General features: G+C 35.4%; 2 protein-coding genes, 1 long non-coding RNA gene and 1 pseudogene across 3 annotated transcripts; 2 read left to right on the forward strand and 2 right to left on the reverse strand.

Annotated features, from left to right (window-relative positions):
• The first annotated feature begins 3,285 nt into the window (after positions 1 to 3,285).
• Positions 3,286 to 4,919, forward strand: LOC147505170 (uncharacterized). Its single transcript, XR_015220552.1, has 2 exons — positions 3,286 to 3,381; positions 4,639 to 4,919. It is a non-coding gene; the product is annotated as an uncharacterized LOC147505170 (long non-coding RNA).
• Positions 4,920 to 6,332: 1,413 nt separating this feature from the next.
• LOC147505171 (uncharacterized) lies at positions 6,333 to 8,088 on the reverse strand. The gene is made up of 3 exons (XM_086605483.1): positions 7,614 to 8,088; positions 7,105 to 7,338; positions 6,333 to 6,724 (listed from the first exon to the last, which is right to left on the reverse strand). The coding sequence occupies exons 1-3, from the start codon at positions 8,086 to 8,088 to the stop codon at positions 6,333 to 6,335; spliced, it is 1,101 nt and encodes a 366-aa protein (XP_086461609.1).
• A 7,634-nt stretch (positions 8,089 to 15,722) lies between these two features.
• Positions 15,723 to 20,000, reverse strand: LOC147505172 (pyruvate dehydrogenase E1 component subunit alpha, mitochondrial-like; annotated as a pseudogene).
• Positions 20,001 to 23,190: 3,190 nt separating this feature from the next.
• LOC147505173 (uncharacterized) lies at positions 23,191 to 23,802 on the forward strand. Its single transcript, XM_086605485.1, has one exon. The coding sequence runs from the start codon at positions 23,191 to 23,193 to the stop codon at positions 23,800 to 23,802; it is 612 nt and encodes a 203-aa protein (XP_086461611.1).
• The last annotated feature ends 1,964 nt before the right edge of the window (positions 23,803 to 25,766 follow it).

Consider the following 25,766-nt stretch of genomic DNA (forward strand, 5'->3'; position numbering starts at 1 on the left):
CAAGATAGATCATTGAGTGTTTGCTGTTAGTAATAGTAAATGATTGAGGCAATATCTAAGACAATGTTTGAGTCAATGTTTCAATTTTTTGAATGTTATTTCTTTTCAAAAGGTAAATACTTTTTCCACTTAATAGTGAAACTATTTTTGTGAATTGGTTGTACATGCATTCGTGTCTATTTTTGCAAATTGATTTTACATGCATACAGGTCTATGTATGTGTTTACAGGTCTATGATACACTACACCATAACAGCTATTTTGTAACAGAGCTAATTTTCAATAAGTAACGGAAATAACTGTTACTCTTTAAGTAACAGATATATCCGTTACTTCTAAGTGCAAGTGTTACTTAAAGTCTTGAATTAATTTTTAATAATATTTTAACGGTTATATTTTGATATCATAACACTTACTTCCGTGAGAAAAGAATAAAAATAGCCAACAAAATTAGGGAAATTAAAAAATGAAAAAGAAAAATCAATTTGGTCACGCGCGTATCCTTCCCCATTCTGTTTTTTTTGCTAACGCTTAAACACTTAACAAAACTCTAATTTCGGCTCTGCAGGAAATAAAAAAACCCCCTCTAAAGAACCTTACCTTCTGAAAACATCTTCTTCTTTTGGGTTTTCCCTTTGCCTCGCAGAATCTCAAAATCTCATTTTCTCTCTCCTCTGTCTTTCTGACAACAAGTCCTCCGTTTTTTCCCACCTCCTTTATTTCTCCCCAACGAGAATTTCATTTCATTTACTTTCTATCTCTCTCTCGATCTGTTGAATGGAAGAAGAGAGTTGTATTTAAAGTGTTATTATTATTATTGAGTAGTAAACTAGAGTAGTAAAAAAAAAATGCTATACTTAAGCAACCCAACACCATTACTCAAATAGGTGTTGGACGACAAATAACTATCTATCTATTTTAAGATCCGAGTGTTTTCTTTTGTCTATTTATTATTTGCATGTTTGTTTGAGTCTGACCCTAGCCTGTTTAGGCTCGGGATTTTTTTTTTTGGTTTTTAAAGTATGGCGGAAGAGAACGAAGCACCATCTAGAAACTATTATTTGCAGAAATTCAGACTTTACGAAACTCGATCGGTAATTAATTTTCTTGATCCAAGATCTAATTATTATACTTTATTTTTATGTCTGTTCACATGATTACTGTTTTATGATTTATGAAAAAGTTGACTTGAATTATGATGTGTTTTTAGCTGTCAATTTAATACTGGCGCAGTTCATATTATCATTTTGAAACAGACATTTTATATGGTAGGAAGAGATAAGAGTAGGACGTTATGGAGAGTGTTAAAGATTGATAGACTAGATCCCATCAAGCTAAACATTAGATGAGGATTCTACTACTTACTCGAAGGTGAATGTTATGATCTCTTGAAGCCGGATACATGAAGGGAACATGTCTACCGGGGACTTAAATTTGTTACTACATGCTTCTGGAATTGTTGGTATGTCAAATCACATTTATGTTTGAGAACACTATCGACGTCCTATTTTACATACTCATGTTGTTTTTGTTATCTTCTTTTTAGGGTTCATCAAATTTTTGGGTCCTTATTATATGCTGGTCATCACAAAAAGAAGACAAATCGGTGCAATTTCTGGCCACACAGTATATTCTGTCACCAAGAGCGAGATGATTCCGCTTCCAAACTCTACTGTTCGGTCCAATATGGCTAATTCTAAATATGAGAACATGTATTTTGTTCATTCTTCATGGTACTTATAAAGAGAACTCTAGATGTCATTCTTCATAATTCTTCGTTCTTCTATGTAACTAGACAAATGATTGGTATAGTGTCAATATTTTTCTTTACTTTTTGGTTTGACTTTGGTGCAAGAAATACTTGGACGTATTATTACTAGTACGTTCAATAGTTCTATCATATGTTGCTGCAGTTTCACATGCAAACTCTTAGATAAGCCCTTTTAACGGCAAATCAGTAAGAAATTGATACCGCAGTATAGTTCTTATAATCATCTTTATGAAAATTACATTAAAAAAGTTAGGTATTGACCACATCCGCATTAGTTATCAGTATCTGTACATCTGTCAAGGCAATGATCATGATGTCCTTATAACATGTTTGAACAGCAAAAGTATCACCAAGGTTAGTGGGCTACACTATTTTCTTTTTTCTTGTTGTTTTTTATTTTGTTAGCCATTTGCTTCATATTTTATATTATCTAATTTTGATCTTGGTGGGCATGTTTTCATGTAATTTGTGTTTTTTTTGTTTTCTCTTATTGATGGCATAGATACAAGAAGCTCCTATGTACAGTGGATTTTACAAAGGACTTCTTTTTTAGCTACTCATACCATGCTATGTGTAGTCTTCAAAAGAATTTGTCTGATGGCGAAACAGGGCAGGTCCTTTATGATACAATGTTCGTCTTGAATGAGTTCTTGACACGAGGTATCCGCAATCACCTCAAGAACACTTTATGGACTGTTGTGTTGGTATATGGTTTTTTCAAACAGGTAAACACTTTTAGAGAATGATAGAAGCTGCTTTAGTGAATAAACTAATATAATGAAATCATTGAGTAACGCCATGATCAAAATGGTGTTCTTATGCCAACATCAAGTGAAATGACCCTCTTCAAAATGTTTACTAACCTGAATGGCAAGACATTGTTTGTTGTGTCAAATATGTTCTCCTGGTAGATAAAAAATTCCTCCTGTTGCATTGTGCTTATTTGGAGGAGCCTTGAATCAAGGAGTCATTGGACACACAATTCTATGGCATCTTTCTTTTCTTCTTGTAGAAAGGATTTTGTAACTGATAGGTCTTAACATTTTTTTGATTCCAGACCAAACTTTCAATATCTGGGAAGGACTTTAGATTGACACTAATTGCTAGGCACTCACGTCACTATGCTGGAACCAGGTTGGAAATTATTTTGTTGTGAAGGATACATTGGTATATGTAACTAATCCTATCAATTATCCTTTGTGTACTATTGAATACATTCAAATTCCATACTTGTGATCTTTAAATCACTTCAATTGTGTGGTGGTCTTAATAGCCAAAAATATATACTTTTTCCTGATAATACATCCTTAGATCTATGTGTCTGGTTGGGTTGAATCCTATGTTAACACATCTCATGCTGCTGGTGAACCTACTGTCTTAAGTGTTTTGTCACACACATGAGGAAGGGGGGAAAATACCTGCCATTTAGAAGTACTCGTGGTTTCCTTAACTTCTCGTATTGACATATATACTTTGAATTTGTATTTTCTCCTTCAGTATTGTCTTCTACGTACTTTGAAGCGAGGTGTAAATGAGAAAGGTTGAGTAGCTAATGATGTTGAGCGAGAACAGATTGTGTTTGAAGATGTTCCTGAAGGAAGTCCAACACAAGTAAGTTCGGTAGTGCAGAACAGGGGATCAATTCCCCTCTTCTGGTCACAGGAAACTTCGCACTTGAATATAAAGCTTCGCACTTGAATATAAAGCCTGATATAATGTGTAAGTCTTGTGCTTATTAATTTTATTACACAGAGGGACAACTCTTTTAATCTTTATGCTAACAAAAAAACTTGCTAATTGAGGCAAGGAGTATATACTTGGTGGATTATTCATATAGCAGATTAATTAAGCCTAAGGGTGCGCTAGTAATTTACAGATCGAACCCAAGGAATTGAACGATATATATATATATATATATATATATATATATATATATATATATATATATATATTGAGTTAAAATAACCATGCCACTTTCCAGGCCAGCACCAAGCCGTACCAGGTCACTACAAGCCACTCGCCAGGCCGCATCCAAGTCACTCATATGCCATTTGCTAGGGACAACGCTAGGCCACGCATAATTTATTGTTTATTTTTCTTGCGTAATTATATTTTTGCTAGTTCAAATAAAAATAAGTTAATATTCTTTTATTGGTATTGAGAGTATTATGTCAAGACCATGTACATATGCATAGGTGAGAGAATATTTGATTGGCTTCACTCGAACTCCTTACTGGATAATAACTGAATTTCGGATAATTGTGGACAGGTAAGATGCCTTACTATTTTAGAAGTACTTTGACTCCGTCTTTTTTAATATGAAGGATTGGAAATTATGTCTTCCCTAAATTGTTTACAAAACTTTGGCTTATTCATGGTTCTGATTGATGGTTGAGTAACTTAGTCCATGATTGTGTACATGCATTCTTGTTGGAAGTTATAATTTGATAGAGATATTTTGGAAGTTCTCTACTTAATATCTTATCATTTGCGGGATTAATTACGGAATGATTGCTTAAGGGTAGGCAAGTGGCTATTTTGATCTAACTTTTTACTGGCTATAAAACAAATGACAAGCCTGGGTTTCTTTTAAGTTTTTTAAATATGCGGCTGGTAATTAATTTTATTAGATAAATTTCATTTTACTAAAGACATGCTAGGTTCTTGGGTTCGTTAGAAATTCTTGTTATTCATTGTCTTTTTGCTTCGATGTCAAGGACAAAAAACTTTTGGTAAGGGTCTTAAATATATTTTCGTTTTTGCGTTTACCCAAGTTGCATTGCTTATTGAAAGGTCGTTGCTTTGCTGCAATTTTTTTTGAATTCTTTCTCAAATGCTTTTTGAGGCCAAAAACTATCTTTTATGCAGGTTGTTTTATTGCAATTGTGGAGCTCCTCATTTTCAACATGAAGATAATACAGAAGAATGTTGAAAGGCTAGACTATGCAACTTGACTTTTCTTGTTATGTTTGTAAATATATGTCTATTTGTATATAGTTGAAATGAATCACAGAAGGAAGTAGGAAAACTTATTGAGACTTGGTTTTTGATTCTATGTAAATTGTGATTTGGATTGGAGGCTTTGTTTCTATCTAAATTTAGATTTGGATTGGTGGCTTTGTTTATATAAAGTTTAATTGGTTGGTTTTTCTTCTTCTTTAATTGTTGGCTTGAGATGTTGTGGAGTGTGAATGTGTGATGTCTATGTGAGATGGAATAGTGAGTTATGGTAGAGGTATGTGCAGGGTGGAATTTTTTTGATTTGCCCCGGAATTTTTTTTTTTTTTTATTCTGGACTAAATTTTAGTAATGGATATATCCATTACATTAAAATCGACTAATTGTATGTCACACATCCATTACTAACGGTTATTTCCGTGACAAACCAAATATTTAAAACGTTAGTGGCCGAAACGTGCCAAACTTTAGTAACACTTGTATCTGTTACAAATGACCAATTTTAAAGGATAATCAACAGTTTACTATCCGTTACAAATATTTATAGTAACGGATATAACTGTTACTATAATTAATTTAAGTAACGGATATATCCGTTAGTAATTTTTGCCTAAGTGACAGTAACGCCCCAGAGCTAACGGATATAACCGTTAGTAAAAATATAAATAACGGATATAACTGTTGGTAAACACCTTTTCTGGTGTAGTGATAGAAAGAAAAGTACATGCAAACTGGTATATACATGTGCATTATACACATGCATCATGCATATAAGTCTATGCATGTGTTTACATGTCTATAGTAGAAAGAAAAGTACATGCAAACTAGTATATACATGTGCATTATACACATGCATACAAGTTTATGCATGTGTTTACATGTCTACGATAGAAAGAAAAATACATGTAAACTGGTATATGTATGTGTATTATACGCATGTATATAGGTCTACGCATGTGTTTACATGTCTACGGTAGAAAGAAAAGTACACGCAAATTGCTATATGCATGTGTATTACACACATGCATACAGGTCTATGCATGTGTTTACAGGTCTATGGTAGAAAAAAAATTACATGCAAACTGGTATATGCATGTGCATTATACACATGCATACATGTCTATGTATGCGTTTATAGGTCTATGGTAGAAACAAAAGTACATGCAAACTGGTATATGCATATACATTATACACATGCATATTACCAATATGCATGTAAAGGTTTAGTACATACATTTGGTAGTAACGATGAGCGTGGGATATTGAACCAAAGAGACTTGCAAATTAAATAGCAAAGACAAAAAAGAATTGCTAACAAAATAATGTATTACAAATTGTATGCATTTTAAAGTTTCACTCGTTAGCCATTTATCTCGTAAAGTATTGTCCATCATTTATACGGTTGTTCTATCAGTCCAATATTGTCGTGCTTTCACACCAACTAGATATTCTAAAGTTTAGTACATAAATTTGATATTTGTTGTGTATATATGCGTGCGGCGCAACGCTTAATAAAAGCCAATAAAATTTTATAATTTTAAAGTAGAAATTAAAAAACAAATAATTACATCCATGAAAAAAGTAATTTCAAAAGAATAATATCTCTAACAAAAAATAAGAAGTTCAATCAGTTGCAATAGCTTATAATGAATACTTCTCCGGCTTGCTTTTGTGCTTTCAATCCTCTTTTTCTTTGGCTTTCCGAGACCTCTCCTAACATCAGGTGGCATTATATCACAATCTTCAGGCATCTCTATAGGCATCTCAATATTTGCAATAGGATGAATTGAGAAAGAAGAGACAGTGAAAGTTGGATCAATGAATGAGTATACTGAACCACCAGAAGTAATAATAGATGCCACTGCATGTACGTAGGGGAAACCGTCAATCTGCCAGTAACGACAACTACAAGACCTGCGTTCCACGTTGACATAATGAACTATGACATCCTCAACCTCAAACTCAACCTCATTTTGATCTAACAACCTTGAAAGATCTAGCAACATAAACTTTAGCACGATAAATACTTTCTATTAAAGGGCACAATTCCGATCGCCAAGACAAACACTCACGACGGTGGTCATCAAACATTTTCATCATCTTTCGACGGATATGATACAACATAGCAGTGACAGACATAAAACGTTCTTCTTTAATCCACACATTAAAGCACTTGTCAAGGGTAGAACACATCTATCTCACCATACCCGCATCCCTGAAAGCACGCATTAGCCCAATGCTCAAATGGGATATTCACTAAGAACTCCTCAAATTTTGGCCCTCCAATTCTCTTCAGCTCAGCAAGCTTGTCCCAAAACTAAGCCATTGTAGGAGCATTAGAACACTCCGAGAACAAATTCACAACATACGGTATACTTGCACTCCTCCAACACATAGCCATAGACACATTGTTCTTTAGGTGCCACAAACAATAGCTATGGAATGAAGTAGGGAAAACAATGAGAATGTTTTTAACTAAGCCAGCATGTCTATCACTCAGAAATGTGTACCTCCTATCACAAGGGACAACCAACTTCAAATTATTTAATAACCAACGCCAATTGTCATCTGTTTCATTAGCCACGACAACCATAGCCATTTGAAACAAACCTAAAGAAGAAAAAACAAATAGAATCAATAATAAAAACTATATATATATATATATATATATATATATATATATATATATATATATATATATATATATATATATAACTTTACACGAGGAAAACTCACCAACATTCACATGCAAACTGAAGTATGCATGTATAAACAACGTAAACAAGGCATATGTGAAGACAAATAAGCACGATAAGACACTATTAAAATAGTGTCAAAATAACATACATACGTTCAACAAAAAGATAGATGTTTTAAAATAAAACCTTGATTTCCATTTTTAGTTGTTGCCGCTAACAAACAACTTTTAAATTTGGCCTTCAAGAAAGTCTCGTCCAAATAGATCATTGGGTGACAATACTTGAACCCATAGATACACGCTTCAAAACTGATAAAAATCCTACGAAACTTATGGAGCTCCTCGTCAATTTCAAGCACAACATGACTACTGGGATTCGAAGCCTTCAAAGCATCTTCAAACCAACGCAACTGATAATATGAAAGACCATCCTCGCCATATATATCTTTCAAAGCCAACTCCCTACCAATATAAACATAATAGTATGATATATCAATGTGATACTTTCTATGAATCAAGCGCATAATTTCTCTTGGCTTTATAGAATGATTATCACGAATCATCTCAAGAATCAGGCTATTCACAAGTTGACTCGAAACTTTACAATTACTAATGTCTTTACATGCAAAACCAAAACTATGTTCAAGGTTAAGCTTCTTCATCTCGAAAGAACCAAACTTCAAAGCACCATGGACAACCTAAAGGCAACCAGTTTCCCCTTTCTTTTTACAAATAGCATGTATTCGCTGCAAAGTATTCTTCTTATACAAGTATTTATATCTCGTCTCAATCGAGTACATGGTTAGCTTCACACGGAAATCACATGGCTCTTTAAATTTTTGTCCAACATGCGTAAACACCTTAGCCCAAGTCTTCGTCTTGTTTTCATGAGTAAACTCAATATCATGATAAAAAAAAAATAGAACCACTTGAGTTAGTACTCCCTTCACCCTCACAATTCCCAACAATAATTGAAGAAAGCAAACCCAACACTACATTAAAATCAATCATGCTTATATGTTTCACAAAACTATAACAAGCAATGACTTAGAGTTTGGCATAAGTTTCAATGATAGATTGCTTACCATCACGAGAAATCCATATAGTAAAATCCGTTGTACACAATTCATTCCACTTGTTTCGGATCTCTTCCTTAATTTTAGAAAATTGTTGAATCTATTCCAATACGAAAAGTGAAACTATCACGGTCATAGCAAAACATTGCTAGTACTGAAAAATCCATAGCATTGCAAGAAAAAAAAAACTTATATTTATTAAAAGTAAACTCATTATATTTCATATAAAGACATGTTTTGCATGCCATAAGCAATCAACAACAAATGGTACAACACCATAAAAAAATCAAAATAAATAATAAATTAACTATGAATAACACTAAACCTTAAGAAAAATGTATTAAAAATAATTGAATAACACAATATGTATCACATGTCTCAAATTGAATAATACATTAATACCTACATATGATAAATACACAATTCAAAACAATAAAATAAAAATAAAAAGATGATGAGATGAAATAGAAAAATGAGGAAAACAAAAACGAACCTAGATGAGCATCGATTGATATAGAGAAGTGGAATGGCAGAAAATAAAAAAGAGTTTGCGTATGAAAGTTGGGTTTACTTAGGAAATTTTCTAATTCTATTATGTATAGGAGGAGAAGGTTATTATTGGAATTAAATAAAGCAAAAATAGAAAAATTTGTCTTGGAACCGTAATTGCTTACACTGACCCAGTTGATTTGTCCTAAAACCGTAATTATTGGTCAACCAGGCCTAAAACCGAAATTATTGGTCAATTTATGTGTTTGGGCCTAAATCTATGATAAAGTTATTTGTTTCGGAATACGGAAGCAAAATCAATCTTATTAGAAAAAATGTTGTTTATTAATTGAATTAAACTACTTGGATAATCTTGACAACTAACTGTTACTAAAAAAAAACTCACATTTCTTTGTTTTCTTGCCAAACTATTTCTAAAAGACAATCATAATCAAATAGGTAAATTATGATAGGTGCTTCACTCTAGATATAAGAAAATTCTCAGTTAAAAAAAAACACTGCTACAAAATATAATTACACGTCAGAATTTACTTATTTGATTAAACAAAATAGATATGTACATTGAATAATTTATACAAAATTGTTCCAGTTCATACACCTAATGTTACCTTCCATAATAGCAATATAGCACAAATAAACAACGTTAATAATAAGACTTTTCTAGTGTCTTCAATTCCCTTTTCGTAAAGACCATCTCTTTAGCATATACCTGCTGTAAACAATTTATTAAAAAACAATTATCAACACTACTAAAAAAAGGGCTTTTTATGACAGTTTTCTCTTTCTTTTGAGCAAGCTAGGGTTTAAGCAATGCTACTTTTGAGCTAAGGTCATCATCTCTAGTCTTTTGAGCTAAAGACATAATCTTCAGTATTCTGGGTTTGAGTTTTTGACCGTTGACTTTGACTTTTCAGCATTTTCTCCTGTAAGCTAGAGTCTTCATAACAAGCGTTAACATAGCTCATTTTGGCGCTAAAATACATATTTTACGAGAAGTGGTCTGAAATCGTCTGTAACCTGCAAAAGGCAGTAAAAACTATGAGTTGTCTGTTTATTAAGCATAAGAAATGTTATAATGTAGTAATCTAAATGGATAAATATGCACATTTGGGGTCTGGTCAGGTTATCATTGTTTATCTTAAATCTTATGTTGGAGAGAATGGTTTGATGGCTAAAAACAAAAACTTATCTAAAACTTCTCCTATTCATGTTTCTAATCTCTAAAAGGGATTGAAAACAAGTTGTCTAAAGTGCTAGGAAGATAAAAACATTGAAAATTGGTTGCTTTGAATTCAAACTTGAAATAACAAGGAGAGAAAAAGAAATAACTTGGTTAACAAGTCACACTCATTTGATTGATTCAAATGAGTGTAACATGCTTCTATTAATTGAAATGACAAAAGGGAAGTGTAGAGAACAAGTTGCTTGATAACAAGATTGAAGGATAAGTATTTAAATGCTAGGAAATACTTTAAAGTAAAAAAAGAATAAAACTTGAATAATGGAAAATAGCAAAACAAGAAATAAAACTTGAAATAAAATAATTCTATTTATTCTTTACTCCTAGTTATTTCCTAAAAGCATGAGTAATGATCTCAACCCTTGGTTTGTCAAGCCAAGAATTGGATAATGATTTATCTCTACATTTTTTGTTTATATACCCCTACTTTTATATTTAAAGATTTGCCCTCCTCTTCTAGATGTAGGACACCTCTTACAATTGTTTTCCTTCTATTTTATGCTTTATGTTTTATCTTTTCTTCTTGAGCAAGCTAGGGCAAGCAAGAGCAAGCTAAAACCACTTTTGAGATAATGACATCGTCTTTAGTATTTTGAGCTAAGGATAGAATCTCCAGACTTTTGGGTTTGAGTCTTTGACCGTTGACTTTGACCCTGACTTTTCAGCATTTTCTCATATAAGCTCGAGTCTTCCTAAGCAGCGTTGATAGAGCTCCTTTTGGTGCTAAAGTGCATATTTTACGATAAGTAGTCTGAAATGGCCTATAACTTGCAAATGATAGTAAAAGTTATAAGTTGTCTATTTATTATGCTTACAATGGTTGTAATGCAGTAATATAATGGGATAAAAACGCACATTTGGGGTCTGATTAGGGTCTATTATGTGGTAGTTGTTTATGGAAATACCCGCAACTCTTTCGGTTGTTAATATATGCATCGTAAGCGATATGTACACACACACATATATATATATATATATATATTAGATATTATCGAGTATCTGACTATAAAAGACTCATTTTATTCTTCATTGTACTCTATTCTAATCTTATTTTATGGGAGTGCACCATTAAGGTAACTGGACCTTCATTTTGGAGTGTGTGGTTGTAAGTGTCGGATTCTTAATTAGTCCATTTTTCATGTGGCTCACGAATTCCTCTCTTATATTTTTTTCTCGTTATTTGAGTAGTGTTTTTCTATGGAAGTGAGTTTCATTTTTATTTCTTCCTCATAATTTTATTTTTCCAAAAATCAAACCTATAAGAATTAAAAAAAATTAAACTATAAAAATATATTAGTAAGTCTAGAGAATTTGACTCTAAAAGACCTAAGTTTTTGTACAATACCACCTTCCTGGAGTATAGGCCACAAAAATTTTCAAACTTAAAAAGAATTTTCAAAGTTTGTTTGGGGGTGGAGTATTTTGGTCTTTTATTTTAAAACTTTTGCCACCCTTTGCCTCTCATGTTTATTCCAGTAGAGTCAATGTTAATTAGTACGTAATAATTTGATTATGCTTCATGTTATCGTATCATCTTTATAATATTGTTGTAACATATGTACTGCCAATTTTTGCTATGTTTCTATGGTAATCTATTTTTTTCTCTTTACATTTTGAGGACAAAACGTTCTTCTCACTACAAGAAAATGGACTTTTGCCCACGGATGCCAGATATTTTTTGCCACGGTTATGAACCCTTGCTGCTTTGCCCACGGTTTACTTCATAGGAATACTTAAATACCTTTACCCACGGTTTACATTTTACTTAGGTCGTGGGAGGCAACCACGAGAGAAACCGTTGGGTATGCTTTTTCTGCTGTAGATTTGTTTCAACGCTTTATGACTGTAGGCTTAGGGCTCGTAAAATTGGCTATGTCGACGACTGTTGCTTCCCCTATCACTTTACAAAACACAAATACTCGCCCACCACCACTTAGGTTCGCCCCCACAATTAGCCACTTACCTTTTTTTCCTGTGTATTTCCCCCCCTCTTTCTCCTTCTCACATCTCAACAAGGTAATGAAATCAAAAATTTTATTTCAAGCACCAATTTTTTTCAATTTTAATTTTCTTAGGATTTATAAGATTTGTTTCTATTCACTACTCAAAGACCCGTTCTTCTTCCTTCAAATGTCTCAAAACCCAAAATCTGTACTGACCAAAACCCAAAATTAGTTTTATGGAATAAACTAATTTTAATTATGTGATGCTTACTAACTATCTGTCAACTTAAATTTATTCAGAATTCAGTTGGAAGAGGTCGTTTACAGTTGTGGCAAATTTCCGTTTCGTCATATACTTAGGTACGTTCTTACTTTGTTCATGCTTTTATGGTTGCTTTTAAAGAAAATAAACCAAGAAATAAATAAAATATACCCCATCTCTTAAGGAATTATCAGCTGATCTTTGTGCATGTGTCGGGCTTGAGTGTTGGATATATTACTCTTTGGCATCTTATGGGGTATATGGTTTGAGCAAAACCAACAACATTTTGAAGGAATTTCTTGAAAAACCTCACAGGAAGAGGATATTCTAGCGATTGGATTTGTGTCACTGGTTTAAAGTCATTAAGAAATATTGGTGATTTTGTGGTACCTTTTGTAGTTTCGTGGGAACATTTTTGCTTACTCTTCTTCTTAAAGATTGTAGCTTTGCCTTTCCAATTTTTCTGGATTTATTGTGTTAATTATTGTGTTTCCTTATGTGTATAATAAACAATTAGTAAACTAAGGTTGGTGTTTCGGTGTTTGAATAGCTAATTGAATTTGTCACTGTTGGGGTTTTAAGCCGATGTATAAATCTGTAGATTTGGGTAAGTCGGGGAAAGTGGTTTCGCCTACTGAAAATTTATTTGTTTGTATAAGGTCTAAGAAAATTTATTTGTTTGTAGAGACGTGGATTTTGTTCAAAGAATTGGAACTGCTACTGCTCTTAAAGTGCCTGCAACTGGTGTACATTGTACTTTTGCTCCTTGTGTTGTTGTAAGTTTGTTATGAACCACTCTCTTATTTTTGTTGTGGAATCTTGTGTAGAGTGGTTGGTGCATAAGTTCTTTTTTTGGATTTTTTTTTTGAGTTATAAGTCCCATGAAGTTAAATGCATCAACCATGACCATATAGGACTTGCATTTAAATGAATAATGAATACCTGTTGGTGTTTATGTGTGCCTTAGACAAATCATATATACTACAATTAGTTAGGTTGTCAATTTTGGGGTTTGAAACAGGTATTTATATGTGTTGTTTGAAGCGCCCACAATTATAAAATTGTTCCCAATATCTAGTTTTCTTTTTAGAAAAAAAGATCTAAAAGCTGAGTGTATTGAACCCTTTTTTGCTTATCTCCTTTGTATTTCAGATCATGTAGTTGTGTTATTGTCTCCATGATTACGAGTCACATTGTATGTTCTGAGTGAGTGCGGTATTAGATAACTAGTTTGGAATGTTGAAAGGGAAGTTAACCATCAAGATTAGTATTTTGATTTGGGCAATTGATGAACGAAGAATAGGAGAGTTTCTTCAGGAAAAAAAAAATATAAATTTGAAGTAAGTGTGTTTGTTGAATTTTTTTGGTAGATCGAAGGATAGAACATCAAGTAGATTCAAGACTTTAACAAGTTTAAGGTTATAAATTTTGAGTTGAGGCTGTAGACACTTATTGTGAAGGGCTCATACTGGTGAGAGGAATGCTTTGGTAAAAGGTGGATCAGTAAAATTCGATTAAAATAATATATTATACTTGCATGTGAAATATTAATATGAATATATATGATAAGAAAGTATTTTATACTTTGTTTATGAACAGTAGATATATGATGTCGTGAACAGTAAATTATGGTGGGAAAACAGTAAATAATACTCTCTAAATCATGTGAGATAAAGGAGAGTAGTCGTATTCGCCAAATTCTAATTCGTACACTATTTGGGTGCGAATCTAGATTGCAATATGCTTTACTAATAAGAGTCAAAACAGTAGATATGGGATGAAAAGAGTAAATTTTGAGAATGAATTAAAGAATTAGAATGGGTTTAATCCGACACGCGATTCGATTGACTATTAGTTAGTATCGAATCGCTTGTATTGATCCCTAATGAAGACCAAGTTCTCTCGGATCGAGGTTTCACTAGCAAGAAAGTGTAGCTCCACCACAAATCTCTTTGGTGGTGGCTCTATACTCTAGTTCTTCGTTATGAGCTCTATCTCTAGTTACTCATAACGAAGAACTTGATGTTCTTTTATACAACACAATACAAACTACTAGCTACTCATCTTCACATGACTTCATATACCTCCTCTAATGGAGGTTTTAGCCGTGATTCATTGGATAAACAATATCAAAATAGTAAAGTAAAGACATAAAACTATAGAAATTGAATGAAGAATGAAAGAAGTTTTATTGGAATTGGTTATAATGGTGGCTACAATTGCTAAACCTAATTATAAACTAAAAGAAAAGTAAACCTAATTAAACTAAGGGTTTGCTGGAAGAGGAGTATTAAGTTTAGTCTTAACCCTCTTTATATAGGAGAGGGTTAGAATTATATTTTCGTGCATGGGCCAAAAAGGAGGATTTTGGGCCTCTAAAGTGAGGCCAAAGTCCATTAGGTTAAGTCTAAAAGGGCCACAATTGCTGGAAATTACTTCCGTGCCATTTTCATTCACTTTTACAGCTTTGATTGGGGCAAGGCCAGGTCCATTGGAAAACTTATTCCGAGTTGGTCATTTTATCATAAAGTAGGCCCAATTCCGATGCCCGAGTCCAAATATACGCCTATTTGAAATTATGTTGACTTTTTTGTCATTTTTCTACCCAGATTGACTTTGACTTTCCAGCTTTGACTGGGCTTGAAAAAGGCTTTTCTCCATAATTTTTAGGCTTTAAATGTAGAACTTTTTTAGCAATTATCTTGACTCATTTTTTATGCAAAAGTGGTGCTTTTAGTTACCTAATCAGCTTCAAGTCTTGAAATGCACAAAAACACTTAAACATTACTAACTCTTATTTATTATAAACATAATTGGTTTAAGTAGAACACTATTAAGGGGTTTAAATTACACTTTTGGGTGTTTATCACACCACCCCCAAACAATATTTTGTTTGTCCTCAAGCAAAGATGAGAATTATAAATAGATAAGTGGCCAAAATATGTCCTAATTAATCTCGTTTCGCAGAGTGCGATTGTATTGACCATATGCAATAAGGCCTTAAATCACTAGGAATTTCCTAGTGGACAAGTTATAGCATCGTGAGAGTTTTCCAGAGAAGGTACTCACAAACTTCATTTATACTACAACGACTAAGTGATAAAAATAAAATTTCATAATTCTTCTAAGATATTTATACATCTCTATAACAACATAATAAGAACAATGCTTTTGAAACCTAAGCTAATACACACATAATAATCAAATCATCTAAAGGTAAACATGCATGCAATGAACTATGTTGGGTCCTAAGGGGTCCTTGCAATTACGACATTAAAAAATGTCCCATAGGCCCTGCAACATCCAAACATTCATTGAGACTATTCTGTTTCCTATCCTGTAATAATGAATCAAATAGATACATAGGATAACTGGATGTTAGCAAATGACATATATACACAGGTGTAAAAGAGAGTGAAGTGAAAATCGTACTGAGAAATTGAAAGAAAAAATAGTGGTGAATAACCATATCTTTGCTATCCACATTCCGTCCTCTCTCAATGTTGTGTGGTGCTTTTATAATCAACGTATTGTGAGGTATGAATTGTCTTGTAATAGATATGTACCTTTCAATAAAGAATAGCTCTTTTAATGGGAATTTCCCTTGAAGAAAATAGTTGAGGATCACAATCTGTAATTAGTGTTAAGAGGTTGAGATAAGATTAATGAGTCGAAACAACCTACCCATTTCAAGAAAGCAAGTACATATATCTTCAGTCTTCAAGAACCACACTTTCCTTCTAAACACTTATTCAATAACTATAAATAGATGAAATAATCAATTGTAAGAAATTAAACTTGAAGTTAATATCTAAAGAAAGAATGAATTAACTAAGAAATTTGTATCTAAAACCACTGAATATCTAAACTTGCTTTATATTTGATCACAAATAATTTATCTTCAAAAAACCAACAATGATGTGGTTCCACTCAGTCAACATTTTCGTTACTACCATGAGTTCTTGAAAAGCAATCAAGAATTGAGGTATGATCACCGATGGTTACAGTCAAAACAATCGTAAAATACAGTTCAAGCATAGGCTCAGAATACTTTCTATGTAAAAAACGATTGCATAATCTAATCTAAGATTCTAATTCATGAATAACACATACACAGTCTTTACACACACATACCAAGTAACACAGAGGATTGGGGGGGGGGGGGGACAAAGAAAAGAAACAATTCAAATAAGGAGAGCGTATTTACCTAGTTGTGACCACGATTTGGTAAAACACCAATCAAATCGAATGATATTCTTTCGCTTCAATCTAAAAGCAAAGCAACAATATTGATTTTTTGAAGTTGTGAGAGAGACAATGTTCTACTTCTCTAAGGTTTTTATTTGGTTTGTAAACTATTTGTAGTTTTAATTTAGTAACTATATGAAATATATCGCTATATGTTAAAAATTCAGAAATTAATCAGACATCGGATCGGATCGGATTTTAAAAACACATCCAATTCCAATCCAATTATTTTTCAGAAAAATCAGATATCGAAATTTTGGATATCGGAACACAAACATCATTGCCAAATTCGGAAAAATATCGAATCGAATTTGGAAAAAATGGGTTTTCGGAAAAAAAAGTGGCAGACCTAATCGTAAGTCACTCGCGTATATTTGAAGAAGATACATATAATGGTTACAGAAAGCCAAAACAATGTACTCACTATAGGTCCATTGCTTAGAGCATACTCCTTTGCAAACTTGCATGCCTGCTTCACTGCGAGAGAATCCATATCGCCCACCTGTTACAGTATATTCACATGTGAGAATCCATTGGTAACAAAAATAATTTAAAAATAATTACTTAAAAACAACTGTAGCTAATTATTCTTTGTGTCCTGCAAGTCTTTTGGTTTGAATTGAAATAAACCTCCATATACTTGCTGAATATAACGAAACAAACAACTGTGGCTATGAATTGTAATACATGACGAAAATTCTTCCTTCCACCTAAGTAGTAGCACCTATGACGCTTAATCAAAACTATTACCAAGAAGGTACACACAATCTAGGTTCCGGCTTACTTGAATAAAGTCTGATCAAGCATTGAGGTTTAGATTCACTGACGCGCTCAATGGCATATAGTATGTAGATACAAATAAAATAAAGCAAAAAAGGGAAAAAAAAAAAGGTTGGAAGGAATGATGTGCACGCGTGAATGAGAGAGAATTAATCTTATACTATTAACTTTAAAAATCTGAAAATGCAGCCACTTTTCACCTACAAGTGCTATAGTGTTATGACACATGCATCACATAATATGTGCTTCAATTTTCAGAAGTTCGTAAGATGAAGAAACCCATATTGCTTGGATGTGCTATGAGGATTTTCATCTTACAAGAATAACATCAACCTTCAGAAACTTGGAAGCTGTGTAAAGGATTAAGAGTAACTTCAATCAAATGTAGCAACTAATATTGCATTCCTCGAAACAACCATGTTAATGTATAGGAAGTATTCGTGTCTTAAAGGTAAAAGGTAAAACCAATTCCGAGTTGTCACAAAAGTTATCATTCTTTTTAGTTTGGCAAAACATATCCTTCTTTTATGTAAATCATAAGAGCTACTTGACTCCACCTTACCTGCCCTAACATGGTACTAAGGAAGGACATTACCTTGAACCCATACGTGTTAGAACATCATCAATTATCCGAAATTCTCCAATTACAAAAAAGTCCTTGGAAGTTCAAAATTCTAAAATATGAGCACGTACCCCATAGCCAAATCATAAAAAGGCCTCTTTATGTCAAGAACAACGCTTTGGCACTCTCAAATGATCGCTTTTGGAGTTTTGGAAAATGACAAAACCTCAAAATGCATTATGTTCCTGCACTCCCACCTTTGAAATAGTTCTGAACATACTAACACTAAATGTACATCAAGACCAAAGATGATAATTACAGTTTTTTATGAGCAAACTATCTGTTAAACAATGCATAGACGTCGGTCCCTCACACAAGGAACCAGAGCGATAGAACATCTTGCAAAGGTAGATTTGTAGAGGAATAACTCACATAAGGGCGGGTAAAACAACAGAGGCTCATGCTGTGTTAGTTCCAACTTCCAAGTCACAAAATCTAATCATTTTAAATTAGCAGTTAAAGTTGAAGAGGATCTCATTGTAGAATCCCAATTACAAACAAAACCTTGGAACTTCAATCTTCTAAAAGATGAGGTCCCAATAGCACAATCATACAAGGCCTCTTTTACATCAAGAACGATCATTTGGCACTACCAAATGACCTCCCGAATGTACATTGGTAACCAGAACAGCTTAGAAACGCAGAGTCGTAGAGGGTATAGCTTACATAATGGAAGGTAAAACAAAAGAGACTATGGATTTCTGATGAAATTATCAGTTAAAGTTAAACAAGATCTCATTATTATCAGCAACCATAGAGATGTTTAGTGCATAATGCTAGAAAACGCACGAAGAGGCTAAAAAAAGGAGTGAAAAATGAGGTGTAGAAAGGTTTAGCTATTATATTTTAGTTTCTTCCTATTTCTTCGTGAACCAAATTTTGTTAAAATAGATGCATGCAAGCATCACAGATCACAACCTTGTAACTATTTACACCACCTATTTAACAGTCGTTATGAAGCTTCATCAAAATTATTACCAAGACAACTACAACTAATCCACAGATTTGCTACCGACCACCCAATCCTACCGGTTCTTATACACTCATAGAGCCACATGAAGTCTAAAAGTGTGATACACAAACAACCATCACACTTGCAACTTCCATACAACGAGAACTACATGCACCTCATTTCACCAGACAAACAAATGCCTATTAAACCAAATCTTAATTCTAAACAATTTTATATGTGATAAAACTTTAGCAAAATAAATACGATGTAAAGAACAGAATAAGCACAATTAAATAAATTTCCCCTCACTTTCAATCCAGGTGCATAATCACCGCACTTATAATAAGCCGGACTCCTAGCAGCTCTCCATTCTGCAGTCCCATTCCATCTACAAAACAAAAACAAAAGCAAATAAAAAGCACATAAACCACAATGAAACAATCTGAAAACCATTCAAACTAATACTCATAATGATTATTTTTGCAAACCAAAATCGTAGGCAAATCCCAAAGAGCCGCCATATTAAGCGCCTCAAACAACTGCCCCTGATTCGCAGCACCGTCACCATACAACGCAAAAGTAACACACCCGTCTTTCTTATACTTTTGAGCAAAAGCCAACCACAACCTAAAGGAACTTGAGCACCAACAATCCCATGGCCACCAAAAAACCCACTCTTTTTTATAAAAATGCATGGACCCGCCTTTCCCTTTACTACACCCATCCTTTCTCCCTATCAACTCAGAAAATGCCTCAACGAACGAACCACCATGTCCTAAAATCAAACAATGGTCACGATAAGCAGTTATAATCACGTCTTTTTTAGTTATAGCTGCTTCCATACCAATAGCAACAGCTTTTTGTCCATCATATAAATGGCAAAAGCCACGCATTAGTTTTGCTTTGTATAATGAATCTGTTGCTATTTCCATATGTCTCATTACTACTATTGTTTTCAAAAAGTCCATTAGTTATGATGGGGAGGTTGGTTCAAGGCAATTAAAATCTCAAAAAACAACAAATCATAAGAAAAAAAAATTTAAGTACATGAATTTTTTTAAGAGCAGCCCTTCGTTGGTGAGAGAGAAGTTTAAGTACTTTTCGTTTTTTTTAACGTCTAATAAATTGCTTAATTAATTTATTTTTTTCACCATCACTTGAAATGACCAAGTACTCCTAATTAAAGTGCTAAGCAATAGTTTCATTTAAGGACAATATGGGTACCATATATTTACAAAAGCAGAAAAAGTTGTCCTTGTAAATGGTATCTGGGTGTTTTGATTTAATTGTTCATCGAGGGGCATTATGTCGTAAGAAAAATACCTCCGGATGAATTTAAGAGGCAAGGTTGATTATAGGAGATGCTACTAATAGAGATTAGCATCCAACATTAATATACGTGAAGTTTCGAAGAATACTATGTATTTGGGCACCTTAAATGTTTTATTTCGGCATATTTTAGAATTATGAACTTGAGATGATATTAAGTTGATATTTCAAATTTTTTTTTGCATCTACTTCTATTTAGGCCCAAATACCCAGCCGGTATAGATGGCAGCCCGATGGGAGGCAAAGGAGCCAGAATCGCCATAGGTTTGATCCCTAGGAAGATGGGAGTTGAAGAACAGAGATGCAGCCACAGCTAGGTTGTCCAGAGCGGAGTCGTGGGTGTTGACATCGCAATCCCGAGCTTTAAATTGTGGATGCCAGATTTCCACAGTCCAGCCGGCAGAGGTCCAATGGGGACGGGGTCTTTTCGATGGTGGCGCAGTGGAGCCAAGGGCCGCAGAGAAGCTGGTTGAGGGTCCTTAGTTGTAGAGGTAGGTGCTGCGACCCTAACCTTCTTAGCGGGAGGGCCCTTGGTTGCAGTATTAGTGGGCTTATCACCGTCAGAGTCACTGTCCCAAAACTTGAGCTTAGTAACATCCATGGCAGCAGAAGTGGCGACGGGGCTGGCAAAGTCGTCTTCCCAATCAGCGAGGGAGGAGTACGACCTTGGATTGTCTTCAGGGGTGGTAGAGGAAGCGCTGGTGGGAGACGTATGGGGCTGGGTGGCTGTGACACTCTAAGCAAGTGCTTGAGAATGGGAAATCTTAGTTGTAAACCCAAATGACCGGTGGGCCTTGTGCTTCCCTTTCGGACCTTTGGGCGAGAGGATTTGGGTTTCCTTTCTTTGGGCGGCGGTAGGTGGTAGAGAGGGCCTTGGTATTTGCCAATGTCTTTGAGAGTTGGATCAAGGAGAAGCTAGTTGCCCTTGTTAGGATTGATACTAAGAACGTCGCACTGATGACTACCTAAATCGCAGAGTTTCTGGAAGATCTCTGAAGAAACACCAGTGTATATTTGAGACTGCGAGTCAGATTTCCAGCCTGCATCAAAGAAAATTAAGCACGACACTAATGAGAACAATGAGAAGACAAATAAGCTGGCCAATTACACTTATTGCTCTGAAGAAAGTGAAAATGCCTTAGAGAAACTTTAGAAGGTAAGTTCGCTGAAAGAAAGCTCCCAGACACATACAACGAATAGTGATGCCACACTTTGTTAGAGGTAGTGAAGCGGAGAACAAAAGACTTCTTCTGTGGACGAACACAGTAGGATTGGTAGGCTACACTCCCAAACTTGGTGCTCTTTTTTATGTAATAATGTGCGATTATGTCACGGAGTTGGATTTTGGGGGAGTTAGTCTTGTTATAAAAGTTAGTGGCTTACATGACTTGCAAAAATTGCCAATGCCTTGAAATGGCGGAATGTTGAAGTGATTGCACACTTCTACATCTAGCAAGGACAAAGGAAAGCACATGCCGGCCACTATTTGACCTACTATAGCGACCAGACACCCCAGCTGCGGGTTGATGAGGTGAGGGAAGTGGGTAACGCCCGACACGTGTTCTAAGACCACGTCATCAGGGATGCCCTAGGCCGCCTTGACCACGTCTAGGTTAGGTCTGCGATAGTATGAGGGAGGCGGAGGAAGGGTAATCAGTCTCCCTGAGGTGGAAAGGACAGCGGCAGGGATTTTCGAGCCTGAGGCAGGGGATTCAGACCTATCAGTGATTGGGCTATTAGACCTGGACGTAGGGGTCTTCGATCTATAGGATTTGACGGCGGACGAACTCGCCGACTCCGAATCAGACATGATGTAAGCAACACGAGAGGTGGATACAAGAAGAAGATAGATTTAAATGGGCAAGGGTAAAGGTATCGAAAAGTACCATAAACTATTGAATAGAATGTGGAAAAAGAGTTGAAAGAGAAAAGAAGAACTTGACGTACGAAAAGAGTATGATCGAGGAGGAACATCTGGCGGGGTTGAGTGAAACGTTCTCTATACTGCGGAAACACAAGCTGATGTTGAACCCAGAGAAGTGTACATTTGGGGTGACGTCCGAAAAGTTCTTGGGGTACATTGTCATGTACCATGGAATAGAAGCAAACCCGGATCAGATCAGGGCTTTGCTGGAAATGTAGTCATTGCAGAATGTGAAGGAGGTTCAGAGGTTGGCCGGACGAATTGCGGCCTTCAACAGGTTCATTACGAAGTCTTTGGACAAGTGTAGACCTGTATACCTTCTCTTAAGGAAGACAACTGACTTTCAGTGGACCGCGGCTTGTGAAAGGGCTTTCCAAGAGTAAAGGGTTATTTAGGAAAGGCCTCGATCTTGTCGCGGTTAGGGCAAGGAGAAAAGTTGTATCTATATTTGGGGGTGTCAGAGTATATGATCAGTTCAGTATTGATAAGGGTAATAGACAAGGCAGAGAGGCCAGTTTATTTTCAGAGCAAAACGATGTTAGATGCATAAATGAGATACAGCAGGATCGAGAAATTTGCCTTAGCTTTGATTTTCTCGGTGTTGAAACTAAAATCTTATTTCGATACTCACTCGGTAGTTGTGGTGACGAACTTGCCACTTAAACAGGCCTTGAAGGCTGACAAATCAAGAAGAATGTTGAAATGGGCTGTGATGCTGAGTTCTTATGACATTGAATATCAGCTCAGGATCGCGGAAAAGACACAAGCTATGGTAGAATTCCTGGTAGAGTTCCCCGCTGAGGACCCAACGTGGGGAGAGAAGATTATAGAACAGGAAGGAAGGCGACACCAGCCATGACCCTTTAGACCCTTGGGATATGCAGAACGGATGGAGGGTTTTTGCTGATGGGTCCGCTACTGATATGGGTAACAGAATTGGAGTGGTATTGGTCACACAAGAGAACAATCGTCTAGAGCTGTTGATGAAGCTGTGGTTCATGGCTTCGAACAATGAGTCAGAGTACAAAGCGGTGATAGCAGGGTTGGAGTTGGCCACGGATCTGGGTGTGAGCGAACTGAGAGTTTATTCTGATTCCAACTTGGTGATATGTCAAGTGAACGGAGGGTTTGCGGCTCGATGCCCAAGGATGGCGAGGTATTTGGAGGTATTACAGAGAAAGGCTAGCAAGTTCACTAAGATCATATTTGCTCATCTAGGCCACGGAGAGAATAGACATGCCGACGCATTAGCATATGTCGCGGCAATACTTCCTGGGACTGAAGATAGGTCCATTGAGATCAAGGTGCTGAGCAAGCTAAGTACCTCAAAGGACGAAGGGGTGTGGTTAACCACTGAGGAAGAGCCAGGGTGGATGGAACCCATAAAGAATTTCCTATTAGGGATAGAGGTCAAGGACAAGCAAGAAAAGAGGAGGATGGAGCAGGTATCTCAAAGATACACCTTGCTGGATGGAGACCTGTATAGATGAAATGTCAGCGAACCACTGTTGAAATGTTTAGGGCCATGACAGGCACAATAGGTATTGGGGGAGATTCATGAGGGGGATTGTGGAAGTCATTCGGCAGGGAGAACAATGGCTCACCGGTTGTTATCACAGGGGTATTTTTGGCCTCACATGGAGAGAAATGCAACCGAGTATGCCAAAAGAAGCAGAAATGCCAAAGATTCTCACTGCTGATACATGCACCAGCGGAACCCTTGCATAATGTTTTTAGTCCTTAGCCATTTGCCATGTGGGCGGTGGATATCGTCGGCCCGCTACTATGGCGAGTGGCAAAAGAAGGTTTATGCTTGCCGCGACAGATCACAACCTTGTAACTATTTACACCACCTACTTAGCAGCCGATATGAAGCTTCATCAAAATTATTACCAAGACAACTACAACTAATCCATAGATTTGCTACCGACCACCCAATCCTACAGGTTCTTATACACTCATAGAGCCACATGAAGTCCAAAAGTGTGATACACAAAGAACCATCACACTTGCAACTTCCATACAATGAGAACTACAATGCATAAATGTACCTCATTTCACCAAACAAACAAATGCCTATTAAGCCAAATTTTAATTTTAAACAATTTTATATGTGATAAAGTCTTCTAATTAGGATTAGGTTTCCTTTTAGGATAAGTGGCGGTGTGGAACATAGATAAATAACCTGACCCTCTATAAATACATGCTTAGGGCATTGTTTAAACTCAAAAAAAGTTTAACAGTCAATCCATGGGCTCATGCCTATAAGTTACTCTTTCTTTGTAAGTGTATGCCTAACGTTCTTTTCCCACCCAACATACATACATAAGCGTGCGCATATCCAACACTGGCAATTTTACTCCACGTCCGCCCATAACCCTTCCCTGTTGCTGTTGATATTCATAGGAGTATGCCTATTTAGACAGTATAACTTATAGGCAGATGCCTATATACAACAAGCTCCTCCAGTTATTTTCCAGGAATCTCTGAATATCGTCTACAGTAGTTGTTTTCTTTTGTTCTGAACTATGGTAGCACCTCGTGTAATTCTCGAGCAGTCCTTCCAGGCCCTGCTCCTATCAAATACATACGATACATTTTTTCGTGATCACATCATACATAATCAGTGAACTTCAATGGTTTTAAGACCTTACCAAATATATTCTCCATCTTTAACAACTTTCTTCTATGAGAATATTAAAATCATTAAGACAAACAAGGGAGATTTAGAGATTATTCTCTATCTAGATAAGAAACCACATCCCATCTCAATTTTTTTGGTTGCTTTGGCTTTAAATTTACCTATTCCATTGAATGACACCATCGAGTACCTGAGTGAGAATGTAGTAGGTTATTAAGCATGGCTCCCTTTTGAACAAACTTTTTTGGAGCCGGTTTCTATTGGATTCAAGAACAGGGACAACACAATGTGTCCCTGTCTAGTATGGCTCTAAATTATGGTTCAACAATGCTCTGGTTAATGTTGAACGCCTTAGGCGAATGTCATTTCTCTTTAGCGGATATAGAAGTGTGTAATGTATTCATTGCCCTTAGTGAGGGTTGATTCTCTGAAAGATGAATGTGGTGCTCTGACTCAGTGATTTTCTCCCACTTCATTATCATTTTTGTTCTAAAAATTTACTTACATTATGAAGTACGTGCTCATCTGAGCCAATCTTTATATGTAAATCTAGGAAAGAGATCGCTCTAGGAAAATGATGACGAAAGTTTCCAGGAATCTTCACAAAATTCCATTTTCCAGCAACACAGTGTGTCAAAATTATCTGAAACATAAGCATCAAATTTTGATCACTTTGTGAAACAACATTTTTGTTACACTATAGAGAAATAGGAAACTAGGGTCACACTATTTCGTGCACAAGTTAAAGTTACTAGTGTGGCGCCCTTGAGGTTTGAGGCTGACAATTGAGTAATCCTTGAGATGTTTGGAACC

Source organism: Coptis chinensis, chromosome 4, assembly GCF_015680905.1.
Source record: "Coptis chinensis isolate HL-2020 chromosome 4, ASM1568090v1, whole genome shotgun sequence".
Lineage (NCBI taxonomy): Eukaryota > Viridiplantae > Streptophyta > Magnoliopsida > Ranunculales > Ranunculaceae > Coptis > Coptis chinensis.

What these genes read in the sequence shown, in the direction of transcription:
- LOC147505173 (XM_086605485.1), top strand. Translation starts at nt 23,191, where the DNA reads ATGCAGAACGGATGGAGGGTTTTTGCTGATGGGTCCGCTACTGATATG.
- LOC147505171 (XM_086605483.1), bottom strand. Translation starts at nt 8,088, where the DNA reads ATGAAGAAGCTTAACCTTGAACATAGTTTTGGTTTTGCATGTAAAGAC. An exon ending in AACTAAAAATGGAAATCAAG is followed by an intron (nt 7,339 to 7,613) that starts GTTTTATTTTAA and finishes TTTCTTCTTTAG; the next exon opens with GTTTGTTTCAAATGGCTATG. An exon ending in TATGTGTTGGAGGAGTGCAA is followed by an intron (nt 6,725 to 7,104) that starts GTATACCGTATG and finishes TTATGTTGCTAG; the next exon opens with ATCTTTCAAGGTTGTTAGAT.